We start from the raw sequence: 27,841 nt of genomic DNA on the forward strand, positions 1-27,841 counted from the left end.
CGTGAATATCCAGTAGCTGACCAGCTCTGAGGAAGGCTGCTTCTGCACCCTCCTAAATATGCCAAGCACATTGGCACAATGAAGATTCCCAAGAATCGTACAAAGCTTACAGTCTAGACACTCATTTCAACTAAATCCATATTTTCTCATCTTAGGTGGTAGAGTCCTTTCTCTAGTGGATAATCATGACTCTTATCATTCAAATAGTGTTTCATAAAATGCACCTTGGAAAGCACTACACTCACTGATCATTCTTGGATAATATTCCCAGCTCCAAGATTAAATGCCGGGGTTCCAGTTTCCATGCTGAGCCCCAAGTTATAGGCGGTCTGGGCCAGTTGCTGAGCCCACACCCCAAAGCGGAGTTGTCCATATACACCTGGTAATTCCATTCACAATCGAGGATACTAAGGTGACAATGTGCACATAGTCAGGGTTTAAATGGGTCTATTCTTGTTCGTCCTAATTATATGAAAGAGCGCTGTTTAAAATCTGCCCTTTGTGGAGATGCCAAGACTCTTATTGTCAGTTGGACCTATTGCGGCATGTTCCAAGATTGTACTTGAAACTTTTTCTAAAAACATGACTTTCACATTTCCCTTCCCAGATTCTCCTATTTCAGCACCCCGCCTCCACAGCCCCACGGCTTGCACACTGCTGGGCACTTGCCTTTCAGCTTCTGGCTGGGCTGGGGGGCTTTTCTCTGCGTGGTTAGCGCTGCAGGCTTCCCGGTCTCCGCAGTGTTTTGAGGCGCCCCCTAGGTGGCGAGTGTGTGGAGGTGTTCTCTTTCTTCCCACAGGACTCCCGTGGACAAGAATTCTAAAGGAGCCCTGATGGGCCAATAGAGGGTGAGGAATACAGAAGGAAACACCCAGAGGCCTCCTGGTCTTGAAACCTAAGGCAGAGCTGAAGTGAGTTTGCAGAGCTTAAGGAAGTGTCTGTCTGCAGCCGCGGCCTCACCATGGTTTGTTACTGAAGAGATAAAGAATGAAGAGTTTCTGGGAGAATTGTGTTGTTAATTTTTCTCAGTAAAAGAAAGGAAACCTACAGTTAAGCACCACAACAGGATAATGGAATAATGATAGTAATAATAAGAAGCTTAGCTGGGTGTGGTGGCGCACACTTTTAATCCCAGCACTAGGGAGGCAGAGGTAGGAGGATTGCCCTGAGTTCAAGGCTACCCCGAGACTATATGGTAGATTCCAGGTCAGCCTGGGCTAGAGTAAGACTCTACCTCGAGAAACAAACAAACAAATAAATAAATAAATTTTTTGTAAATGTGTCATATATTTACTTATTGCCTTTTTTTTTTTTGATACAAGGCTTCAGTGGTCCAGTCTGGCTTTGGGCTTGTGCTTCTATCTTCCAGGTGCTAGAACTACAGGCGTGCTACGTGGCTGCTTTATGTGGTTCTGGGGATCATCCCTTGAGCTACATCCTAGCTCTAAAACGTAGTTACAGTCTAGGGCTGCCAAGATGGGTCAGTGGTTAAAGGCACTTGCTTGTAAAGCCTGTCAGCCTGTGTTCAATTTCCAAGTACCTAGGTAAAGCCAGATGGGAGAAGTGGCACATGTACCTGGAGTTGGTTTGCGGCAGCAAGAGGCCCTGGTGTGCCCAGAATCTCTCTCACACTCCCTCTGTCTCTCACTCAAGTAAATAAATAAAAATATTTTTAAAAGTTAATGACAATCAGGGGCTGGAGAGATGGCTTAGTGGTTAAGCACTTGCCTGTGAAGCCTAAGGACCCCGGTTCGAGGCTCGGTTCCCCAGGTCCCACGTTAGCCAGATGCACAAGGGGGCGCACGCGTCTGGAGTTCGTTTGCAGAGGCTGGAAGCCCTGGCACGCCCATTCTCTCTCTCTCTCTCTCTCTCTCTCTCTCTGTCTTTCTCTCTGTGTCTGTCGCTCTCAAATAAATAAATAAATAATGAACAAAAATATTTTTTTAAAAAGTTAATGACAATCAAATAAGAGTGAAGGGTTTAAATCTGGGCATGGTGGCCTTGTGCCTTTAATCCCAGCACTTAGGAAGCTGAGGCAACAGGAGTATCATGAGTTGGAGGCCAGCCTGGGCTATAATAAATTTCAGGTCATCCTGGCCTAGAGTGAGACCCTGCTTCAGAAAAGAGAGAAAAAAAAAAATCAAGCTTGAAGAGATTTGAAATGCTAAGCAAGTAAGCCCTTGAGGAGCACAGCTCTATGTCCAAGAGTGAAGGTCTTAGCGCTGGGGCGTGGGCTTGAGCTCCAGCCTTGCCGCGAGTGGGAGGCGACCTCGTGGAAGTCACTGTCCAGCGCCTCACCTCAGCAGGGTCGCCATCCAGACAGCGTCGCGATGAAAACCGTGTTCTCCCCGTGCTCAGCCCAAGCAAGGCCTCCTATAGCGAAGGCCCACGACCACAGAGGCCTTGCCGTCAGCTCCTGTCATTTCTTTTACTTGCCACAGGTTTAAGCCAAACAGCAACAATTGTGGATTTCATGGGAAAAACTTCACAAATGGCTTAGCAGTTAAGGTGCTTGCCTGTGACACCTAAGGATTCAGGTTTGATTCCCCAGTACCCACGTAAGCCAGCTGCACAAGTTGGCATGTTTGTCTGGAATTTATTTGCAGTGGCTGGAGGTCCTGGTGCACCCATTTTCTCTCTCTTTTTCTTTGTTTTGTTTTTCGAGGTAGGGTCTCAGTCTAGCTCACACTGACCTGGAATTCACTATGTAGTCTCAGGGTGGCCTTGAACTTGTGGTGATCCTCCTACCTCTGCCTCTCAAGTGCTGGGATTAAAGGCGTGCGCTGCCCTACTCTGCCATTTTCTCTTTCTCTTTGCCTCTCTCTCTCTCTCTTTCAAATAAATAAAAATAAATGAAAAGATGCTGCTGCTGAATTTGGCTCTTGGAAAATGTGTAATAACTGTCCATGTCATTGGGAACCTCTTGCATACTGTTTTCATGCATGGGTCCCCACTGAGCAAAGCTTTATTTCTTTTTTGAAAATATTTTCATTAATTTACTTGCAAGTACAGAAAGACAGAGAGGAGAGAGACAGAGATAGTGGGCACACCAGGGCGTCTGGCTGCTACAAACAAACTCCAGATGTGTGTGCCTCTTTGTGCATCTGACTTCATGTGGGTACTGGGAAATTGAACCCAGATCACTAGGCTTTGCAGGCAAGCTCCCTAACTGCTGAGCCATCTCTCCAGCCCCTATATCTTTATTTCTTGATTAAGGAAGAGCAAGAAAGATCCCAGGGTTGAGCACAGTTGAAGGGAACACTCACTTATGATCATGAAATGTAATAATATGCTGAAAGGTGATGGGTGAAAAGGACCAGAGCAAAGACAGCATTTGCACAGTGATGGGAAGAAGGGGACGGACTGATGAAAAGGGAGGCTGAGCTGCTTGGCCCTTGATGACAGATGCAGGGAAATAATGGGTCAGTAAGTATTCAGGTGAGAGTTTTAAACCCTGTTGCTTCCCACATTAGGTCTTCTCTATGCTGTGGCACGAAAACAGAAAAGATCGCCAAGAGAATAGGAACAAAATTTATTTTAGTTTTTAAATGTTTTATCAGCAGAAACAAATGAAAAAAATATGACTTTGGCTTGACTTATACATGAGTCCTAAACTGCTAGGAATGAAATGAAAGTTGCAGATTTTGCCAATGTACCTGTTAGTATGAGACAGAGTCATCTCCCCATGTTTAATTCTATGTAGGGTAGGGTGCATCGTATTATCTTTCAGGGAAAAATGCTTAATATTTTGGTTTTATTCCTCCAGAATTTCCTTACAAGTAGAGGCGATATCTATCCTTAGGTTATTTGACAAGTGAAAATATCATCATGAAACAGGGTCTGACACAGATATAACAGTCTTTTAGAAAGGGTTTCTCTTGCCTGTCTTCATCCAATTCTCTGATTTATAAGGTGTCCAACCCGCTGTATATTTACCACTAATAGCACTAGTTCAGCAAAAAAAGGCTCACTTGAGAATCCCCACATAGCTTGAAATTACTGATGGTTTAAACATTTCCCAACAACAATGCCTTCTATTCACAAGTGCTGATTTTTCTCTTGCCACCCAAGGGTGCCTTTCCCCAGGAAGGTTGGTTGGCTGGGGAGGGTGACTCTCTCTGCCTCCTCTTTGAGAGGACATTGGCAGCACTCAGTACTTCTTTTGTGATTTTCCTGTGAACTTACAGTGTCGTTATGAAATGAGTATATTTTGTAATCCTATGTTACAGTTACTCTGTAGTTAGCATGTGCATGTGTGCAGAGGTCAGAAGTTGACATTGGATGTCACCCTTGATGGTTCTCTAGTTATTGAGGCAAGTTGCCTCCCTTGATCTCAGAGCTCACAGATTCAGCTGATCTTGTAGCCAGCTAAAAAGCATCAACTCTGGGGGCTGGGGGTATGCTCGATGGCAGAAGGCGCGTCATGCATGCACACGGCCCTGGGTTCAGTCCTCAGGGGCCCATAAATAAATAAAGCATGCTGTCGAGTCCAGCTCCCCGCAGCACTGGGGAGGAGGCCCAGAGCTTCCCGCAGGCCACAGGCCGCGGCCTCGGTGCTCACAGACGCAAAGTGCCCAAAGCGAGGAGAGGTTACCTGTCCCAGGGATCGCCAGTCCAGGCCCGCACTGCCGATGTACACGTGCTGCTTGTCCACAATCCAGAAGGAGGACTGCAGCCGTCCCTTGTTGTAGGCGGTCATGTTCATGTACGTCACCTCAGCTCCTAGGATGTCAAGGAGATCCTGATCAGCCTCTGCTTCCAGGCCCCGTGCCGTCCATCAGTCGTGGACCGGAGGTAACGCCCAGGGCTGCGCTGTCCACCAGCCACCTACTGGCGCTGATACCCAGGGCCGCACGGATTCGTGTGGAGACCTGGGGAAGCCAGACACTTAAGCAAGGCCGGGGCAGCGACAGCCTTCAAGGTGCTACTGGGTGCACCTCTAAAAGAACGCAAAAGAACAGAAAAGGTTTTTCCCACGTTTATGTAGACAAGACTGCAGTGACAAGACAACGGCTTCTCATGTAACCCACATCAACCTGAAGCCTCCCCCAGCACCGGATATCTGAATGGCGGTCCACCATGTGCGCTTTTCTTTTGATTCTGGAACAATATCAGTACTACCTCCAGTCAAAAGTTAGCTGCCTTATCTGTCTATGCACTATTCCACTCTCTTTATTCTTTTTTTGATTTTTCAAGGGAGGGTCTCACTCTAGCTCAGGCTGACCTGGAATTCACTGTGCAGTCTCAGGGTAGCCCCGAACTCATGGCGATCCTCCTACCTCTACCTCCCAAGTGCTGGGATTAAAGGCGTGCACCACCACACCCGGCTACATTATTCCACTCTTTAGACGAAAAGTTAGCCGCCTTATCTATTTATTATTCCACTCTTTCACCCCTTCATTCACCTTCACTCCTTCATGTCCCTTCTGAGCAATTTACCTGGATTTGGTCTCTCCTCGACCTTTTTCTGTATCAAGGTTCTTAATCAAGCAATGGTTTTTCAAGCCTTATTGAAATATAGCCTTGACCACTTAACTTAAGTTACTCAGACTACCATGAAAACCAAAACATTCCCAAGAGCTGGATGTGGTCAGTTGTTCTAATCAGAACACTGTCAAGCCTTTAAATATGGTTTCCCCAGATGCATTCATAGCCTCTAAAAAGAAGCATCCGCCCATTCTGATGCAAAGCCACTTAAGGATATTTTTGCTAAAGGCCCATTCTATTTATTTATTTATTTATTTATTTATTTAGAGGTAGAGTTTCACTCTAGTCCAGGTTGACCTGGAATTCACTATGTATTCTCAGGGTGGCCTTGGACTCATGGTGATCCTCCTACCTTAGCCTCTGGAGTGCTGGGATTAAAAGCAAGTGCCACCACGCCCAGGGCCATTCTCTTTAAAAGAGCAGAACTACATGAAGATATTTAATAAAATAAAGCTATCCCCCTTTAGATACACAATATTAATGATGAGAATATATTCTGTGAATCCTCCTTACCCAAAACACATAACATAATATGTGTAAGTACACGCCAGGATATGGGAAAGTGTGGGGTGCTTTATACCATGAACTTCACCTCTAAGTAGGGAAATTGTGATCTATGCTTTCGAGCTTCTGTGGTAAAAGGGTACAAGTGTGCAGAGAGACCACTGGGCGGGGGACCCTACGGAGCCATGAGCAGCAGCAGATTTTCTTTGAGGGTTAAACAGTTTCTTTTTTCTAGAAGCAATGCTCCTCAGCCTATAGACATTTTGAGTCAGGAATATAGGAGTGAGAGAGGTAGATTCCAGAGGCCCAGCCACTGTGTAGAGCAGGATATGAATGACCAAAACAGGAAGTCACCGTTCATTGCCCATGTCAACTGGAGAGACGGAACCTGCAAGGAGGATGCGCAAGTCTCCCAGGTGCCGCTGCCAGCACTTCTGTGGCCCTGAGCAGCGTCCCTCGGCCTTGGAAAGCGTTCATCAGCTGGGGACGAGGGGGCCTTAAGACAGCAGAAATGTAGTATCACTCAGTTCTAGAAGCCAACAGTCCCAAACACGGCTGGGAGTGAGTGCAATGGCAGACCACCTGCCTGACGTGCATGAGGTTTTACTTTGGATCAGAAAAACCAAAACAAAATAAAATACTACAGAGCAATCCACGCTTAAGGCAGTCAGGAGAGCCACACCTCCTCGGGAACTACGGCAGCCTTTCCTGGTCTCTGCCTGGCAGCTGTGGGTGTTCCGTGTTCCTGGGCTCGTACCGCAGCACTCCCGTCCCTGCCTGTCTTGTCACGTGACATCTACTCACTGAGCCTCTTGCCTTATCACGACATTAGCCATGTTAGATCCACGGTATGCCTTATTTCCAAGGAAGGCTGCACTCTGAGGTACTTGGGGGCTAGGTCTTCAGCCTGTGTTTGTGGGGCGTAATTAAACTTTTTTTTAAAATTTTTATTAACATCTTCCATGATTATAAAAAAATATCCCATGGGAGTTCCCTCCCTCCCCCGCCCCCCATAATTAAACTTTTAACTGGCCAGGCTTTTCAACAGCAATACAATGCCCAGCACTGGGGAAAGATCTTCTCTGGCTTTTCTGAGAAGAGGAAGAAGCTGACCTTGGAGTTCGGCCCAGATTCCATCTTCGGCATGAGTCCCCCCCCAGTCAAGTACTTTTTTTTTTTAAAAAAAATATTTATTAGAGGTAGAGAGAGGGAGAGGGAGAGAATGGGCAGGCCAGGGCCTCTAGCCACTGCAGAATGAACTCTAGATGCATGTGCCACGTTGTGCATCTGGCTTATGTGGGGACCTGAAGAATCAAACCTGGGTCCTTAGGCTTTGCAGGCAAGTGTCTTAACCACTAAGCCATCTCCTCAGCCCAAGTACTTCTTATTCTGCCTAAAGCATCTTGACCTCTCTGAGTCATCATCTGTCCCTCACCTTCTAGATTGAGCCACTGTGTCTGAAACTTGGCCTGGATCAGTTGCTATATTGTGCATACTATTTATCAGTTTTCAGAGTCCCAGCCTGTCCTTGCTAGGTCCCCTGCAGCCCAGCCTAGTGGCATGCTGAGACCAGGGGCCCAATCTTCAGGGCCAATGGAGACCCCACCTTTTAATTCTCCATCACACATTGCCCTAATATTAACAGTATTTTCCCTTGCAAGTTAGCTTTCGAATTGGAGTTTGGAGAGCATTGGTCCTATGTAAACTGCTAGCTACAATGCCTAGAGCTACTTATTCTTTCCTAAAATTATTATTTTACAAAGAAACAGTGGGTTTCCTTTGACAAAGCTTTATTGAACAACATGTACCAGAATGCCACACTGTGTGTGACAGCTGGGATCGGAGGTCTAAAGAGATTGATTAAAATTCAGACATGCTACAGTGTTGGCTGAGTCCATTTGAGCTGCCTCAACAAAATGCCACAAGCTGGGAAGGTTATGAAAATGGCATAAATTTATTTCTCTCAGTTCTGGATTCTGGGTAGTCCAAAGTCAAGGCACTGGCAGGTTCATTATATGATGAGGGGCTCAGGGTCTGCTTTTGGGTTCATAGATGTCTTTTTCCCTCTGTCCTCACATTGTAGAAGTCTCTCTCTCTCTCTCTCTCTCTCTCTCTCTGTTAGGATGTCACAATTTCAACACACAGAGTTTTGAATGTTCACCAACATTCAGACCAATGTGGTGTAATCTGTACAGTGACCAGGATGTGGTCCCTTCTGTGGGAGATCAGAACGAGGAGTCCCATCACTGTGCCAGGAAAACCCAAGGGAACACCAGGAGCAAGAACAAGTGACTGCTTCCCGGTTCTTCCCAGAGCTAGAGGCACCCACGCGAAAGGCGGCAGAATGGGGTGTGGAAGTCAAAGAAGCTGCAGTGGTAGTGATTCTCTTGTTACACACCTCTGTGTGCCCAGCACCAAACAAGCGGGGCAAGAACAATCCCAGTGGCATATCTCATTTCCTCTATTTTAGCATACACAAATGCTGTGTATGGGTGACTGACGGCATATGCGACCAGAAAAGTCTCGAGATATTTCAGCTGTCTTAGTTTTTGAAGATACTCTGATGTCATCTAATGATATGTGTCTCAGAACATATTCCTATCATTAAGCAACCCGTGACCATCTAATCAACTCCACCATGGGTATAAGAAAATCCATGGAGGGGCTGGGAAGATGGCTCAGTGGTTAACATCACTTGCTTGCAAAGCCCAAGTCTGAGTTCTCAGCACCCACACAAAGTGCAAAGCCAAATGCACAAGGTGGTTGGCATATGCATCTGGAATTTATTCAAAGGGGCAAGAGACCCTAGCATGCCCATTCTCTCACTCTTTTAAATAAATAAATAAAGTTTATTTTTAGAGCTGGAGAAAGAAAATGTGCTTGTTTTGTGTGCAGCCTGTGATCTATCGGCCAGAGACCTCAGAAAGTCCACTGAGAAGTGTCTATGCTCCCCCCCGCCCTCGCTGCATCAGAACCTCAGATGGTGGCTGGGTGCCCGTGTAGGTGTTGGGATCCCATATGCAGATCCTGTTTTCAGCCTGACATGCTGTGTTCCTGACTGTGGACTCATAGGATCACTAGCAGCTCAGTGCAATATCCTCTGAAAGCCACGGTGGTAAATCAATAGTATGCACGTGTTTCTATAATGGCCTTATAAAATACTTAGAAGATATTGATGTAGTCTAAATTAAATGTTAAATAAACAGACAAGAACAGTAGGCTCAGGACTGGAAATGTAAAACCCCAAATGTGCCGGTGGCCTAACGATCAGGGGCTCACTGCTCCGGAACATCAACGTGAAGGGCCGCAGGTAGTTTCTACGCCTCATCCTCTTCCTGGGAACAAAGGCTAAACCTCTTGCAATTGCAAAGCGCTCATTACAGCTCCTTTGAGCTTTAGTATAGACGCGTGGTTGGCATTTAATAGAGAATGCTCCTGGTTTGTGAGTTCCATTTTTTTTTACTAAGTTCTTCCTAGGGCATTAATCAAAATACTTCTTACACACATTGTATCAATGTAAACAACACTTCACTGACATTTAATTGAAAAACGTAAATGTGAACTCAAACATAATTTATTAAATTTTAAAAAGTTACTTAAAGAAAAATGTATGGTACCTGGGCTTAGTGAAACACACCTATGACCCCCGCACTTGGAAGACGGACAGGAGGGTCATCCCAAGGGTGGGGCTAGCCTGGGCTACATTGTGAGTCCCTGTGTCATACAAACCACAAAGAAAAATGTATAATGTCGCAATGAATTGGAAATCAATGTTACTACCGTGGTGAATATATATATTTAAAAGTGGGTGTGAGCTGGGCGTGGTGGCGCACGCCTTTAATCCCAGCACTCGGGAGGCAGAGGTAGGAGGATCGCCATGAGTTCGAGGCCACCCTGAGACTCCATAGTGAATTCCAGGTCCGTCTGGGCTAGAGTGAGGCCCTACCTCGAAAAACCAAAACCAAACAAACAAACAAACAAAAACCTGTTTACTATGGATGTGGTCCATATTCCTTTCAGTAGACAAACTATTTCGTCTGTGCCTCTGGTCTTTTTTAATGGTATAACAAAACAGTTTAAATTTTATTTTTTTCTTAAATTTTTCCTTTGTATATATTTTATTTTATGTTTAAGTTTTGTAATTATTGACAACTTCCATAATCATGCACAATAAACCAGGATACTCGCCTCCCCTCCCCTCACAACTCCACTCTCCTTCCATCTCCTCCCTCGCTGAGTCTCCCCTTATGTACCCCTGTGCTCAGGCGTAAACACCCCTCACTGTCCGTCCCACGCGGCGAAGCTGGCTGATCTTATAGGGCGGAGCTCAAGGTCAACCCCATTTCCTACAAGGTGGGTCTCTAGCGATAATTTTTTGGTCTGTGCATGTTACATGATTATTAGGATACAGTCATGTTGGGGATTTTTATCCTTTATTATCAGCTAAATCCCCTCCCCATTAACCCCAAATACGCCTATGTAAGCCAGAAACAGATTCACAAATGACATGCGGTCCCTGCTGAGCGGTACAGGGAAGCGATCCTCTCAAGTGCTCATTCGGGAGTGGCAGAGAGCTACTATCACCTCCATCTTGAATCTCCTCCAGAAACGTGTTGGCACCACCAGGTCAACACGATCAACATTCCAAAATGGAACGGAGAGTCTACTATAAAAGATTCCACATATACGATTCTGAAAAGGTTTAGGATTAAAGTGTTAGCACACACCAGGGGAACAACTTGAGGAGACGCGGTTGGAGAATTTAGTAGTGTGGTGGTGTGCAGCTGCTGCCCAGCACTGAGGCGGGGGAGGCAAGAGTATTTCAAATTCAAGGCCAATCTGGGCTATACAAAGCGTTCAAGGCCAGCCTGACTGTATAGAAACTGTCTCTCAAGACAAAACTAAATAAATTAATTTTTTAAGTCCTATGTATATGAGAAAAGTTTAATTCTGCCTATGTTCAGATGCCTTTCCCATACCTATCTAGAAATAATATCTTTATGAGGTATAACTTAGTTGATGTCACATGTGTCTTAGGTGTGCATCATTTCTTTCATGCCAACCTCTTCCTATAGTCTGAAGCATCTGCGTGACATAGAATAGGAAATCCTAGACAGCATGTTGGCTGTATCTGGCCATAGCTCCTTAGAGGCATGTAGGCACTTGATTTAAGCTGACCCAATTATATTTCCTCTTTTAGGAATTCAATATTGACTCAAAAAGTAAGTTTATTAAAAGAAACATGGTGCAGTGCGACAGAGATTATCATGAGTGATCAAGTTATAGCATAAAAAGAGAGAGGAAACAAAGGCAGAGAGAGAGAGAGAGAAAGGGGAGAGGGTGATCCAGATACGTTTTAGCTAAAGAGACAAAGTCCTTGCTTACAAGGGATAAACTGAGAGGTGGCAGAGGAGAGACTGAGGTGGCTCTGCTGTCCCCTCCGACTAGTTCTACCCTTTCCCTTGAGTTCCTCTGAATTTGTAGAATAGAAGGCATGCCATTTAAGCTGCCTTCAGAAGGCCTTGTTTCTTTACTAAGTCATTTTCATGGTATTAAAAGATAATAGTACATATATTGCGTACATAGAGAATTTCAAAATCCCAATACCTAAAATTCTCAGATTGGGCCTAGAAGCTCCTACAAGTTTGAGCAAAGAGCTGGTTGTTCCAGCTGTATAATTACATGTTTTATGTACTTAGCCTGTCAAAACACTTATCAGAATGAAACAAGAAATACTCTAGCACACTGTGGCTAAAAAGTGAAAAACAAAGTTTGTCTTCTTCACGGGAATCCCTGATGAAAACCCAGGATCTTCTATCTCCAGGTTTATTTTCAGAAAGCCACAAGTTGAAAACATATCGTCAGCATCTTAAATAACTGTTATAACATTTATACTATATATTTAAAACAACATAAGTGCTCTATAAGTAAATTACAAATCACAATAACACAATGGACACCGTGACCCTTCCAACCTTACCTAAAACTAGAGTTGTCGCACCTGTTTGATTAAAATAATGCTCCTAAATTGGGGTTGGTTAAGGCTCCCACCACCCTCTGCCCTCAAGACATGTGGCTGTCTGGAGATGTTGTTTGTTGTTTGTGATAACTGTCAGGAAGGTACTGTTAGCATTCAGTGGGCAGACACCACAGATGCCTCTGACCATCCTACAAAGCTCAGAACAGTCTCCCAGAACAGCTACCCGGTCCCAGTCGCTGACAGTCCCAAGTGAGAGAAAGGCTGTATTGAAGCTATTTGCATGTTTGTGCCTGGTCCTATGTCCCTGCCATTTCTCTAGGATGTGAAAACTATTCCAAATTGTCTGTTTACCATGTTTTATTTCTGAAAAGTGTTTTTTTCACATAATTAGCTATGCATCCTAAATTGCATTATAAAATGCATTTGGGCTTGGAGAGATGGCTCAGAAGTAAATGGTGCTTGCTTGTAAAGCCCGAGGATCCCGCAGTGCCCACGCAAGCCAGATGCACAACGTGGTGGGTGCATATGGAGCTGCTTTTCAGTAGCAAGAGGCCCTAGTGAGGCCATACTCTCTACCCCCCCATCCCTTTCTCTCTCTTTGCTGGCAAATAAATAACTATCTTTTTTTAAATGCATCAGTAAGGGAGAGGTTTCCTTGAGTGGTGTAGTCACTGTACGTTGTCCACGCTCTAGCTGCAACCTATGCCCCATTGTGTTCATGCAGGCAACCCTGACTGAGCTCAATGGCTCACCCTCCAAAAAGACTTCAAGGTATAAGAGGGGCTAGTGGGAAGAAGGGGTTCAGCAGGAGTGGAAAGAGAGGAGAGAAGCAATGGGGAGAGAGGTGAATGTGATCAAAATATATTATCTACATGTATAAAATTTGTCAAAAATTAATTAATCAAGATATGCATTAACCACTAGTTTTTGAACCAATTATTAATGAGTCCCAAAAATGTTCCAAAGAGAGACCCTTCGGTATTATTCATTAGAGATTCATGGATAGGCTTCTGATGTTTCCCGAAAGCCAGGTCTGCAGCACCATCTATCTTATTAACAAGTCTTTTCTTCTGATTACATTAAGTTGCATGAACAATGGACTAGGTCACAGCTAGCCAGTTCTTGGCAGCTTTAATTTTTATTAGTCAGTACAGTTTAATCAATGTACTTAGCAACACTTTAGAATTCATTGGCTTGAAGGCAAAGGGGAGAAGCAGAGAGTAAGAGTCCCAAGAATGACACATCTCTGCTTTCAAGCCACCAATAAGAGGAAGTTCCATAAATGAGTGCAAGAGCAATAAACGAGAGGAAGGAAACTTTTAAAATATCAATTACACATCGCAGCTGTGGAGTGAGAAGCACATTACAACATCATAATTTCAGTTTCAACCTCTCTCTTCAGACATTGTGAAACTATGTTGAGGATTTTAATATTTTTATTTTTATTTGTTTATTTGAGAGAGGGAAAGAGGGAGAGAGAGAGAGAGAAAAAAAGTGGGCACGCCAGGGCCTCCAGCCATTGCAAACGAACTCCAGATGCATGCGCCACCTTGTGCATCTGGCTTACGTGGGTCCTGGGGAATCAAACCGAGGTCCTTTGGCTTTGCAGGCAAGCACCTTAACCTCTAAGCCATCTCTCCAGCCCTATGTTGAGGATTTCAATAGTTATCCTTTAATTCTCTGCCTTCAGCCTACAAGGCTGACTCACAAGGGCATTTTTAGGAGTTGTCTCTTCCTTCCTAGTATGTCTCTCACAATTAGGATCTTCTAGTTCATGCAAAACAGTGTGCTTTCCTTAGTACCCTCTACTCCAACAGTTAGGCCACCTATGGGAATGGTTCATTTCATGAATCATAGGACTTAGAAGTAAAGACAATGCTTAAAAAGAAAAATTCACTTTGACTTGAACATAACATTTTGCCAAGTAATGCTTCTTCAATTATGCTTAAACATGAAGGAATTCTAAAAACATCAGCAAAAAGAGTTGCTACAGAGGCATACTCATTGTTAGAAAATGATAAGTACTTGGAAGTTAGTAACGAGAGCACATGCTTATAGCTGCTACTTTCCCCTTCTGAAGTCCCATATCTACTTTCACAACCAGCGTGACAAGGCGCAGGAATTGAGGAGCCCGGCTGAGGTGCCTGTGCTCGCTCAGTGTCTGTGAATCAGGGTGGCCACCTGGAGCATCACCGTTGCATTGCCAGGGAGGATGGGACCCAAAGTACTCTGCAGGAGGTGGGTGGGCTAAAGCCCACAGGGCCCTATTTGGTCAACCCTTAGCTGTCCAACAGAGGCACACTCTGTGTTCCAAGGTCCTGAGGATACACATCTATTTGCATTATGTAAGACACTTCACTAGTTTGTACGATGCTCACCAAGTGGAAAAATGACAGCTAAGGTTGACCATATTGACTGGAAGAAATGAGAATTCTTTGGCACATTCACAAGATATTTTAAAAGAGTAACTTAAAAATAAGACTTCTGATTGTCTCCCAGAGGCTCTGTGCTAAAGATGGGTCACTGGTCTGTGTTGCTATTGGGATGTGCTGTGAGCCTTTAAGAAGAAGGGCTTAGTGAGAAGAAGTTAGGTCATAAGAATGTGCTCTTGAGTGGATTGTGGAATCTCTCCTCTGTCCTTGCTTCCTGGCCCCCATGACATGACATGACATGACGAGTGGCTTGTCGCCAGCATTCACTCTCCACCACAAGCCCAAGAGCAAAGGAGCCAAATGACATGGAGCTGAAACTTTTGAAACTATAAATCCAAATAAATCCTTCCTCCTTAGGGGTTAGTAATCTCAGGTGTATTGTCACTGTGACCAAGAGCTTACACAGCAATGTACTCAGAAATTTAAAAAATACCATTGGAGCAATCAACTCCATGATTGTCAGGACTGGAAATAGATGAGGACCCGAAAGTTCAAATGACATTATTTACTTACCACACAGAACATGAAGAGATTAAAAAGACTAAAAATTGGGTGAACAAGAAGCTATTGGGTGGAACTTATCTGTTATGAAAATCTCAAGGGAAGGACAAAAGGATTTCCCAGAAGCAGAATTATATATTAATTAATATATTAATATTAATATAATATAATTCAAAATTAATATATATATATATGGAATATGTATATACGTACATATAATATATCACATATATATGTGAAAAGGATGATAAGTTAAGCAAAAGTAAGAAATTACAGGGAGTTATTAAGCTGTTCATAATCCAATACAGTATTTCTAGAATCCAAATTAGAAGAGAAATTTTGAAATGAAGTAAAATCTTCAAGAATGGAAAGATATAAATTTCAAAGTTTTAAAGCCTATCAATTCCTGAAAGAAAGTAGGCCCATATGTCATGATAGATTTTCTGTAAGCTGGAGACAGCGATTCCAGCAGCAGTCAGTGAAGTGAGCAGATAAAGACGGTAGCATACAAAGGTCACTTGACCTGCTTCACACTTGCATCTGAACTGCAACCAGCCTGCAAATTGACTCGGAGCAAACAAACCTGCAGTTCTAGCAATGGATGAAGGTGAAATAAAAAATATTTTGTTTTTCTAACCATAGGACAATATAAATTCTTTTAAGATCTGATCACATTTTTAAATGGTATTTATAAAGGAGGAGGTACTGTCTGCCTACTTAGCTTGGTGGGGGGGCTATGTTATTGAGAAAAGCATTGATCAGGAACAGTAAGGCATATATTGCCATCAGGTATTCATATGTGTGTGTGTGTGTGTGTGTGTGTGTGTGTGTGTATGTGTGTGTGTATATATATATATATATATATATATATATATGTTTGAAGGGAAAAAGTTATGATATTTAAAATTTTAGGGGATTGGTCAATATCACTCAAGTTTAGTCACTAAAAGAAAAATTCATAGTTCATCTTTATGTCACATAGTATTTTATGTATTACAAAGGGTTGCAAAGAATTGTAAATAAGCTTTCCAGAGAATTAATCATTTATATTTATTTTTTTAAAAATATTTTGTTTTTTATTTATTTATTGGAGACAGAGAGAGGAGAGAGGAGAGAGAGAGAGAGTGGGTGTGCCAGGGCCTCAAGCCAAGGCAAATGAACTCCAGATGCATGTGACATCATGCACATCTGGCTTATGTGGGATCTGGAGACTCAAACCTGGGTTTTAGGCTTTGCAGGCAAGCATCTTAGCCGTCAAACCATCTCTCCAGCCATCATTCTCTATTTTTATATCTATTATAGGCACAGGAAGCAAGTCTCCAGGGAGAGAATGACTTTCCTTATGCCCATAGTGACAAGACCCAGCCCTTCCCTTCATCTCCCTTTCCTTTCACTTTTCCTTCCCTCCCCTTTCATTTCCCCCCTTATCTTCTGTTCTGATTTGAAACACTTTTTTGACAAATTCCATTCATATATACAATGTATATGATCATTATTTCCTCCTCCCGCCCTCTTTCATCCGCCGTACTAAGCCCTTTCTTCTTTCCAACTAGTCCCTCTTCTACTTTGATGCCATCATATTTTGTTCTCATATTATGCAGGTCTTGGTAGACAGCATCAACCCATTCCTCTCCCTTCCCTTCCCCTCCCCTCTCCTTCTCTTCTCTCTACAGTGCTAGTGATCCAACCCAGTGCCTAAAACATGCTAATCAAATACTCTACCCTGGACCCGAGTTTTAAACTACAAAGTCGGAGTTTTTCTTGATTTGTCATCAGAATTGCACCACAACCTGAATTATTCTACCACCTATAGAGAGAGGGTCACTTGTCAATGGTGAGACTTGGAATGAATTTACCAGAAGAGACTGATTTCCAGTGAGCCTTCTTAGTCAGTATTCTTCCTTAACAATGGCCAGAGGAAACAAGAGGGAGGAGAGAGGAGGGAGAGGAGCAGAAGAGGGATAAGAGCATGGGCATCATCTGCGCCAGTAGACAGCACAGTGCTGGCCAGCAAACAGGAGAAGAGAGAAAAGACACACGAATAAATGAATAAGCAAATGTGAGCGTTCGTGATCCTCTCTGTGGATCTCTGCAGCTCTATCTTGCAGTCTCTGAACAATTGCAGGAAAGTCAAAGTAGACATACGAATCTGTGACGGACCCAGAACTCTGACAGAAATGAGGTGGGAGAACAGTTCTGCTTATGTGGGAACTGTGGTTAAATTACACATTACAGCTGGTTCCATTCCAACCCAAATTTCATGACAAGAGGAAAAATCAGGCACTTCGAACTTCTAACATGACTTAAATCAAACTCTCAAATGCTGACGCTTCGATTGTTACTTCCATTGAGAACCAATAGTTTCAACACTTATTCTTCCAGGAAAAAATCATGTCTTTCATTGCAAATGAGACAGAACTTAGCAAAAGGGAGAGCAGGAGGTTTCTTTTTAGCATTTCCTAGAGCTAACCCTGAGTTCAATGACTGGGGCTTCGCTCCTGAAAACTTTTACCAGCACCAAGGACCTTAAATTCTTGTTAATATATCTCCAGTCTTCAGGAGTACAACATCTCACCCACCCACAGTGGCCTCTAGCTCTGAGCCCCTGCCAACCTTCGCTGCAGGGATTGTACAGTGATATTGGAATTCTTTGTGAAGAGCCCATGGGTAAAATTAAACCAAGGTGAAATGGTAGTCCCAGGTGTTGCTGAGAGTCAAAGAGCAGCTAAGTGGAACAGAGGAGTCATGCACAGTAACTGGGAGGCGGCAATAAGGAAGTGGGAAGTAGGCATGGGGTCCAACCTGCTTCCTTAAGATGCCTCTCCTGGAAGTCCACTGGCCTGCCCAGGTCTTCATGATTTTTGGTGGAAGAATATCCTGGGCTCACCTCATCATGCTAGCACCGGGCAGACCCCAGCTTCTTTCCTATCCTCCCTCTTTGTTCTTTCTCAGCCATATAACCCTAATAAACCTACATAAAAGGGAGGGGGAGAAAGAAGAGGGAGGTGAGAAGAATGAACTGGAAGGAAATAATCATGGAAGAGATCTGCAGCTAGTCCCTGGTGTACACTTGAGGGAACATCCCGATGGCAGTCTTCCTGCTTTGAATCCTTCCCCTCCCACTTAGTGGCCGAGAACCCTGAGCAATCCTTGGACTTCCTGTGCCTTAGTTCTCAGTTTCCCCCTTTGAGACAAGAGAACATTTCTATTAGTTCTCAGCTGCATGGGAGAAGGACTTCTGTGAGTGATTTCATTTCTCATCTAGCATTGTCTTCCTCCTTTGATTATAAGGAAGAAAACGTAAAAGCAACTGCAGGGCTCTGATTTAGCCACACCCAGAGGCATTTGATAGGCATCTGTTGAACGAAGGGACCATCTTTATATACACTTTCCCCTCAGAACCTACCCGGAGATTAAACCACTCATTTCACAATCACAGGGCAAATCAATCACATCATAACTAGAGAAATGTCCACATTTTAAGATGAAGTTCTTCATGATTGATGTTGCCGCACTGTACCCAGCAGAAAGCTGAGTGTGTAAGCTAATAAGGTCCCCAAGTGTTCACGCAACCTGAGAATCTCAGAATCTTGAAATGAGAAATATTCCCAGGTGATGGAAAGGAACTGAGAGGCAAAACTGTGAGTACTGGGATTCTGGGAAGAAGAAAACAAAGAATGAAATGCATTATGAAGGACCTGAAGGCACCTTAAAACCAGGTTCAAAGGCTCAGGAGATGGCTCAGTGGTCTTAGGTGCTTGCTTTCAAGCCTGTTGACTTGTGTTACATTCTCCTCAGGAACCAAGCAAAGTCTAATACAAAGCAGTGCACATGTCTGCAATCCCAACACGCCTATGGTAATGGGAGGAGGGGCTAGGAGAACCAGAAAGCTTGCCAGAGAGACCCTGTCTTAAAAGACAAGGTGGAAGAGAGGAGAAACACCCCATGTTCTGAACACTGCATGTTCACTGTGGCAAGAATGCACCCTTACACATACCATCCTCATTCACACACACACATGCACACAAATAAATATATGCCAAAAATAATTTTTTTTCCAGGGCTAGAGAGATGTCTTAGTGGTTAAGGCACTTGCCTGAGAAGCCTAAGGACCCATGTTCTACTCTCCAGATTCCACATAAGCCAGATACACACAGGTGAGGCAAGCACAAGGTTGCACATGCCCACTTGGTGATGCAAGGGTCTGGAGTTTGATTGCAAGATCTGAGGCCCTGGTGCATCTCAACTAACACAGTTGAGTTAAAAGACATGCTTTGGAGGGGCCCAATTTAAAGCAACAGCTCCAGGAAACTACAGCCCATTCTGCAGAAGCAGCTGAGTTCTAGATCTGCTTTCACAAAATCCTCATCTGGCCTAAAGTCTTATGTAAACTTTTATTTTTATTTTGAAATTTTTTTGCTTATTTTTATTTATTTATTTGAGAGCAACAGACAGAGAGAAAGAGGCAGAGAGAGAGAGAGAGGTAGAGAGAGAGAGAGAGAGAGAGAGAGAGAGAGAGAGAGAGAGAGAGAGAGAATGGACACGCCAGGGCCTCCAGCCACTGCAAACGAACTCCAGATGCATGCATCCCTTGTGCATCTGGCTTACGTGGGTCCTGGGGAATCGAGCCTTGAACTGGGGTCCTTAGGCTTCACAAGCAAGCCCTTAACCACTAAGCCATCTCTCCAGCCCCATACTTTTATTTTTTTATTTTTATTTTTTACATCAAAGTCTTTCTAATTACTCAGGATGTGAGTAGAGGATGGAGAGATTGCTCAGCTCTTCAGTGTGTGCTGCATAAGTAGGAGGCACCCTCCACATTAACTGCTGGGTGTGGCCACAGTCACCTATAATGCTGGTCCAGCAAAGGGGAGCAAAGACCAAGGAATCCCAGGGAACCTTCCCTTATTTTACTCTCTGGCTCAGATAAGAATGGGTGGTTTTGCTCTGGCCACCTGAAGCACACACACACATGCATACAACACACACATAAATACACACACATACACACATTTCATATATGCATACACACACACACAAGCAAAAAAAAAACAAAAAAGAGAGAGAGAGAAATGTAAGTGGAAAGAATTACTTTTCCTTCTGGGACAATATGTGCCTCCAAAGCATTTGCAAGCCTTATGCTTAGAAGCAAATGAAATTGTAATACTGTTAAGAGATCTAAAGGAAAATGTCCACCATGGGAAATATTTTGCTTTACAACAAAATAGATTTTCTAAAAAGGGTTTTCAGTATTTTACTGCAAAGATATAACACCCTGAGGAGAAACATCACCAGCTTCTAAACGCGGGCTCACTATTGGTAAGAGGAGGGTGAATGTTTGGCTGAGCTGACCTAGACATTCTAGTGGCCACTTATTTTCAACTTTGAACTCCTTCTTTCTAATTGCAACATTTGAAAAAAAAAAAAAAGAATGTGATCCCAGTGTGAACTGTCCTCTAGGCTGAAAACTATCAAGTGAGACTTTAGCTCACAGCTAACTGAACTTTCAAGTTGACAGCTTGAATAACCTTGATGGACAGGAAGAATCAGTAGCATTGCAAAGTTGTTTTGGGTCTATTCACAACACACGGCAGTGAGCAGCTGCGTCTTCCACGTTGCCGTGCAGGACAAGGAGCACGTGCACTTCTGCAGTGCGAGGGGAGGCTTGGGAGAGCGCTCTCGGTCTTCTCAACTTGTTCTCCTCTTGAAACAAACGACAAGGGAGCTTCGCTAATAAATTACAAAGCTCTATAGCCCTGTACAAATACCAAAGATAGTCAATTTCTTCTGTGGAAAATGGGCATGATTAATGTATTACATCAATCATATTTTACATCAAAGGAAGAGGACCTGATTAAATGGGTAAATGAAAAAAATTTTTGTAAGTTAGCAGGAAGAGAAAGGTTTTAATTTCTAGTTAGTAATTTATTGCAGGCAACTCAAACTTGCCCTTTAACACCTCATCTAGGATAATGGAGGGAATTCCCTCCCTGTATGTTCATATGCATGTGGGTGCACATGTGAGAGTAGATGCTCGTGTGTGTGTGTGTGTGTGTGTGTGTGTACCAGAGGTGATCAGCAGGGGCCTTCTGTGGCTTCTGTCCATCTTACTCTTTGAGACATGGTCTCTTGTTGAACTGTGAACTCAGTGATTTGGCCAGACTGCCCAGCCAGTGAGCTCCAGGGATTCCCTGTCCCCAATCCCAGTGCTGGGATTACAAAACAGTCGGTTACAGCTGGCATTTTATACTGGTACTAGGGATCCAAACACAGGTTCTCTCGCTTGTAGGGCAAGCTCTTTATCCACTGAGAACTGACGCTGACATTGATGTTGTAAATAGACCACCATACTTGTCATGGCCAGATATGACTGCAAAGGAAATGTTTAGTCAGAACCATGGAGAATCCTGGAGAAAAGGTGTCAAATGCCTGAAGCCCTGTAGGCAAAAGAGATCAGGATTGATGGCATGAAAAGTCACCACAGTTCCTTATCCCATGGCACGGGTTTTCTGACTCTCATTGGTCCCCTCAGCCATCTGCTCAACTGTCAGTGGCTGAGGCATTTTGCAGTCTGGGGACCGAGGACACCTCTTGTTGGGAGGGAGGTTGACTGGTCTCCTTAGTAAGCGTCAGATGCACCTGCAGGGCACCGTAGTGAGGAGCTCAAGACCTGCTTCTCCCAAACTGAGGTGCTCTCCTAATCCTGCTAAAACCAGTGGGAAGTTTTGAAAGAGAACAAGATGAACTTTGGAGACAAAGTTAGTTATTGGAAACATTTACATGGGTAGTCTAGATCTGAAATCAGGTCCCCCTGCTTACAGGGAAAGCACTTTACCACAGAGCCATCTCTCCAGCCGTGGTTGTTTCTTAATTAATCAGGATGGCAGTTGAAATTGACCATCACACTAGACATATCCAGTCCTGGGTCCTCTGATTTGCATAGCAAGTGCTTTACAGCTTGGCATTGTCTGAAACATCATTCCTTTTCATGTCATAGAATCCTTGAAACACGAGCAAATTTAAAACTTGGGTGACAAAACAATTTAAGGCTCTAGAGTAACTGGATGGAAGGATATGGTGGTAAGGCTCTGTCCTGGTACCTCTGCCTTGGGTTACACTCACTCAAAGGCTTCTAGCAAAGACCAAGCCCCTGGGACATTTAGAGCCACCTTAGGCCAGAGATATGATTGCCTTGAAGGCATTTTAGCTCTTGGATTCCATATTATGTTGTGAAGCAAATGGTAGTCATTTAAAATTGTTAATAGTTTCAGGGCCAATTACATTATCCTTCTTTGAATCATAGTATTCATGTGTCATAAACTTATTGCCCATACTATAAACTTGAAAATGGGGACTGGTATTTTCTTTATCTGAAGTCCACCTGTGGCCCGGCACCTGTCCTTGAACATCTGCGTTCCACTCACACTGAGAATTAACCACGGACAGGCTACCCTTTCTTCCCGGGTAAACAGCCACTGTGGGTACTCAGGAAGAAACACAGTCCCAGTTTGTGACTAAAAGTGTATACGTCCTTGCTCTTTGCTCCTTTTCTATCATGTGTATGATGCGTGGTGCACGTGAGATTGTCGCTGGTCCTCATGTTTCACCTTGTTTTGAGGCACGGTCTCTCTGGTTTGCTGCTGTGCTTAGTAGGCCAGCAGGCTTCTGTAGTCTCCGGTGCCCATCCCCCATCCTGCTGTTGCCACGCTGGGATTACAGATGCTGTCACTATGCCAAGCTTGGGTCCTCAGGCTTTCAAAGCATCTGGTTTATTCATGGAACCATCTCTCCATCTCCTCTGTTCTCACTTCATGTTACTTCAATTGCGTTAACTTTTAAAGTATCTCGTAAGCTTATTTTATAACCATTTTAATAATTGGAAACAATCCTTTGTTAGTCTTTCCCTTCTGCAGAAATGTCTGGCTTTAGAAATTTACTTATTACTCTGATCTGCATAAACTCAAACCAAAAATCCTTCTTTCTGTGTCTGAAAGCCTGGTACTAGCAAGTGCAGCCCTCCATGGGACGGAGCAACTGCTTCAAGTGAAATGGAGAATCTGACTTAACTGGCCACCATGGGTTAGTCAAGTCCAGAGAGCCTCATCTTTACAAAGGAAACATTATTAGAATGGTTTCCTAGAAACTGGCGAGAAAGCTAAACATGGCAATAACTTGCACATAATACTCAATAGATATCCATTACTATGATCATTATTATTATTACATCATAGTCGGGGTTGTCAACAGTGCTTTGGTACAATTCATCTAGCAGAAGCCAGCTAAGATATCTCCCCACCTTCACTCACAGCCATTGGAGGAAATGAAGATTAGAAAGTTTCTCTTGTGTCATTCTCAAATCTCTCTTCCCTGGAACTAACACCTGCCCACTGTTCATAATGTCCCCATTGGCAGGACTCTCCTTAACTGCTTGTCAGACTTTATCTCACAGTATGCATGGCCAGTGGCCAGAAAGCATAGATGTTTAGATATTCAAGATGGTTCAGCCCTTATTACAGATCTCTTCCCTGGTGCCGCTGGTTTTGTTCCATCCATTCCCTGGGCATATCTTGGAGTATCCATCTTTCCAGGGCAGAGAACTGGCCTCTGGCATGGTTTCCTCTGCTCAGCATCTACTTTTTGAGTTTAATGTTCTATCCCCTCTGTTCTCTCCAGGCTTTCTCCCTTAGTATTGCTAATGTCTTGTGATATTTAGCTCCTGCAACAGATGTACTAGAATGATAGAGTCTGAGCAGTTAATGATTTGTGAATCATATAAAAATAAATGTAATGACCTTGGAATTGAACTGATATTTTGTATGCAATTTTGATGGCTGTCTTGCTGTTTTGGGTAAAGTAGGCTTATGGCTAAGTTTTTGTTTGTTTTGTCTTTTTCTCAAAGATAATGCTCTTTGGAGGATGAAAGTAAGCGTGAGGAAGGTTGGGGGGTTTGGAGCCCCAATGCATATAAAATGGAAAGTGTCTGGTGTGAGCATGGAGCGAAAATGTAACCGACAACAGCAGAATGTTCAGAGGCTAGAGAAATGGCTCAGCAGTTAAAGTACTTGCAATGCCTGATAGCTTGGGTTTGATTCCCTCGAATTCCTGTAAAGCCAGATGCACAAAGTGGTGCATGCATCTAAGTTCATTTGCAGTGGTCAGAGACCCTGGTACATCCATTTTCCCTCCCCCATCTTATTCTTTCTCTTCCTCTCTCCTTGCAAACAAAAACAGCCCAGAGTGTTCAAAGGTAACAGGGGAGGCAGCAGAGCATGTAGAGATGGTTGAGAAGTTGAAGAAAAATAATTAATGAAAACAACCTCGCCTTCTTCCTACCTGTCAGCTCTCTTGACAGCTTCTGGGGGCCTGTGCTAACTTCTGCCTCAGCTTAGTATGAGACAGAACAGGAACAAGTCTGAGAAGAGAACTGGGGTGTCTATCATAAACGTTATCACAGCAAGATGAACACTAGACTAAACAGATTCAGAGAAATGTGATTGACAGAGAGATTATTTAATAATTGATTTTGTCTAATAAATTGGTTTGACAGTTAATTCACTACTGATGTAATGTCAAAAAGGCATTGTGTGGAAACAGTAACCTCAGATACAGCTTTTGTGGTTGGATAAGTGTTCTCTATAAGCCCATGTGCTATTGAGAAGTAATGGAACTTTTAAAAGAGGTGGGGCCTGTTAGGTGGTCTTTAGGTTATTGGAGATATACTCTTTTTTTGTTTTGTTTTGTTTTTTTTGAGGTAGGGTCTCACTCTGGTCCAGGCTGACCTGGAACTCACTCTATAGTCTCAGGGTGGCCTCGAACTCCCGGTGATCCTCCTACCTCTGCCTCCCAAGTGCTGGGATTAAAGGTGTGCGCCACCATGCCCAGCTTTTTGGAGATGTACTCTTGAAAGGGATTGTGGGATGCCTGTCTCCCCCCCCACCCCCCCCTCCCGCTGTCTCTCTCTATCTTGCCTCCTGGCCACCACGAGGTGAGCAGCTTCACCCCCTGCGCCCTCTCCACCACAATGTGCTGTTGTACCCAGCCCTGAGAGAAATGAGGTCAGCTAATAATGTACTGAAATCATGCTAACTGTAAACCAAAATAAACCTTTCCTCTTTGTTAGCTGATTCTCTTAGATATTTTTATTTATTCATTTAATTATTTTTGGTTTTTTGAGGCAGGGTCTTGCTCTAGCCAAAGTTGACCTGGAACTCACTATGCCGTCTCAGGGTGGCCTTGAGCTCAGCGATCCTCCTACCTCTGCCTCCCACATGCTGGGATTAAAGGCACGCGCTACCATGCTCGGTTTATCTTAAGTATTTTTCTGTAGCCACGGAAGGCCAATAAACATGGCAACTCTGAAGAATAAACATTCCCGAGGTTAATGAAGGATCATATTGAGAAAACTCTGTCATCTGTTAAAAGTTCCCAGAAGTAACAAGATCTTTAAGTCTCCAAATTTCTATTCAACTCAAATACCTAAAAATTAAACAGCCCTAGCAAAACATCTGAACACAATGTTCTTTTCTTATGCCAACTGTCATTTCCAAGTGACAATTGAGCTTTACAAAGCTCACTGGAGGAAGGCTGGTAGGTGACTTCCTAGACTTGACAGCTTAGTTATTTGGATGTGCTGTAAAGGACAGATAAGGTGATTTGCTACAATCTGCCACCACGTTGACTACAGGGATTTAACTGTCTGGACTCAGCTTTGGAGGGAAAGAATTCCAAGGAGGCAAGGGGCCTCTGGCCACATGTGTGCTCATGCTGGCCTGGGCACAGGTGTCTACGGCTTTAAGGGGCACGGATTCTTTTTTTTTTTTTTTTTTTTTTGGTTATTTTCTTTTTATTTATTTTTAGTTTTATTTGAGAGTGACAGACAGAGAGAGAAAGAGGCAGATAGAGAGAGAATGGGTGCACCAGGGCCTCCAGCCACTGCAAATGAACTCCAGATGCATGCACCCCCTTGTGCATCTGGCTCACATGGGTGCTGGAGAATCGAGCCTTGAATCAGGGTCCTTAGGCTTCACAGGCAAGTGCTTAACCACTAGGCCATCTCTCCAGCCCCCAAGGGGCATGGATTCTTGCATAGGTGTATCCAGACCTGCCTCAAAGCTTCCTTCCTTATTGCTATTTATGTTTGGGCTTTCTGTGAAGGATAAAATATTTTTTTTAAAAGCCTTTAACATAAGATAGATTGCTTTATATCACTTTATTTAAAATATTAAATAAACATGGAACACATATGTAGAACACATACACACAGTGTTTTCTAAATGAAACCAAATTCCAGAGAGATCAAGTTGTATAAAACCAAGTAAATGAAGATCTGACAGTCAAGAAAAATCACATTGGCATTTTGTTTTCATTTTCATCTCTTTAAATGTGAGTGATTTGAGAGCATCATTTTATGGACATTTTAAAAGTGCTGATTTAATATTAATTTATTTATTTGAGAGAGAGAAAGAGGCAGACAGAAAGAGAATGGGCATGCCAGGGCTTTCAGCTGCTGCAAATGAACTCCAGACACATGCAACACATTGTGCATCTGGCTTTTGTGGGTCCTGGGCAATCGAACCTGAGTCCTTTGGCTTTGCAGGCAAGTGCCTTAACCACTAAGCCATCTCCCCAGCCCCAAAAGTACTGATTTTTTTCTCCTGTGATTTTTTTTTTTTTTTTTTTTGGTTTTTTGAGGTAGGGTCTCACTCTAGCTCAGGCTGACCTGGAATTCTCTATGTAGTCTCAGGGTGGCCTCAAACTCACGGTGATCCTCCTACCTCTGCCTCCTGGGTGCTGGGATTAAAGGTGTGTGCCACCATGCCCGACTTGTGATTTTTTTCTTTATATCTTAGTCTCACTTAAAAGTTATGGCTGATCACACTTTTGCAATAGAAGAAAAATTATACTTGTAAGTATCTTTGTATATTAAAGATATTGATCTTTTATTTATTTCAAACATTTTAATTTTTTTAATCTTGCTACAGTGCTGGGGCCACAATTTGGGGCCTTGTGCATGCTAGGCAAGAGTCCTACCAGTGAGCTGCTCCCCCAGTTTCATCGTACATTTTTAAACTCGAGAAAAAGTGTCTTTAAAATATCGTGAGTCAGCGAGTGTGGTCAAGCCATGAATGAAGGTAGCTATGTATCCATTAATTGATAAGAGAAGCATAAGGAAAATGACAAGCTTGCGGGCTGCAGCTGTAATGTACTGTTTATATCCTTCCTTATCTTCATTCCATCCATTACTAGACAACTGCTGGTGTGTTTTTCACATGTATTTTCTGTCAGTGACATTCTCAGAGACCATGAATGCCCTGCCTTGGCTACAGATGTTTTTCGCCCCTGGGTACTCACCTGAAATCCTCTCTTCCAGATCCAGTCTGTGCAAGGGGCTCTGCCTTTACATTGCACATGACTATTCTGCTTCCATTCAATAAAAAAGGTGCAAGCCTCAAACTCACACCATCGATGACTGCCTCCCCAAGATTCCTTGAGTCTCTTTGCACCATCCATATTTCTCCCACAACAGCAACAATCATCCATCAGGAGCCCAGGAGAGGCCAACCTCAGTGCCAGGTGTTGGCACCACTCTCCACAAATCCCCGCAGCAGTTCAGGAGACTTGATTTTCTACTTCCTCCCATGTCAGTTTCATAAGTAGTTCCCAACAGATTGTCCAGTTCATCTACATTTTCAGATTTTTGGCCACAAACTTGTCCATATAATACTGTCCTGACTATATATTGTTCCTAAATTTTTATTTATTCATTTTCTTCATTTGAGAGAGACAGAAAGAGGCAGATAGAGAGAGGAATGAGTGCACCAGGGCTTTCAGCCATGCAAACAAACTCCAGACATGTGTGTTACCTGTGCATCTGGCTTACATGGGTCATAGGGAATTCAACCTGGCTCCTTGGGCTTTGCAAGCAAGTGCCTTAACC

At 43.6% G+C, this 27,841-nt stretch overlaps 1 protein-coding gene across 1 annotated transcript in view; it reads right to left on the reverse strand.

Annotated features, from left to right (window-relative positions):
- The window catches only part of Pld5 (phospholipase D family member 5), a 369,604-nt gene that overhangs the window by 84,228 nt on the left and 257,535 nt on the right, over nt 1-27,841 (reverse strand). The window contains exon 5 of the mRNA XM_004653274.3: nt 4,595-4,722. Coding sequence (XP_004653331.1) covers nt 4,595-4,722 — 128 coding nt within the window. The remainder of the gene's footprint in view (nt 1-4,594; nt 4,723-27,841) is intronic.

This window comes from Jaculus jaculus, chromosome 1 (assembly GCF_020740685.1).
Source record: "Jaculus jaculus isolate mJacJac1 chromosome 1, mJacJac1.mat.Y.cur, whole genome shotgun sequence".
Taxonomy (NCBI): domain Eukaryota; kingdom Metazoa; phylum Chordata; class Mammalia; order Rodentia; family Dipodidae; genus Jaculus; species Jaculus jaculus.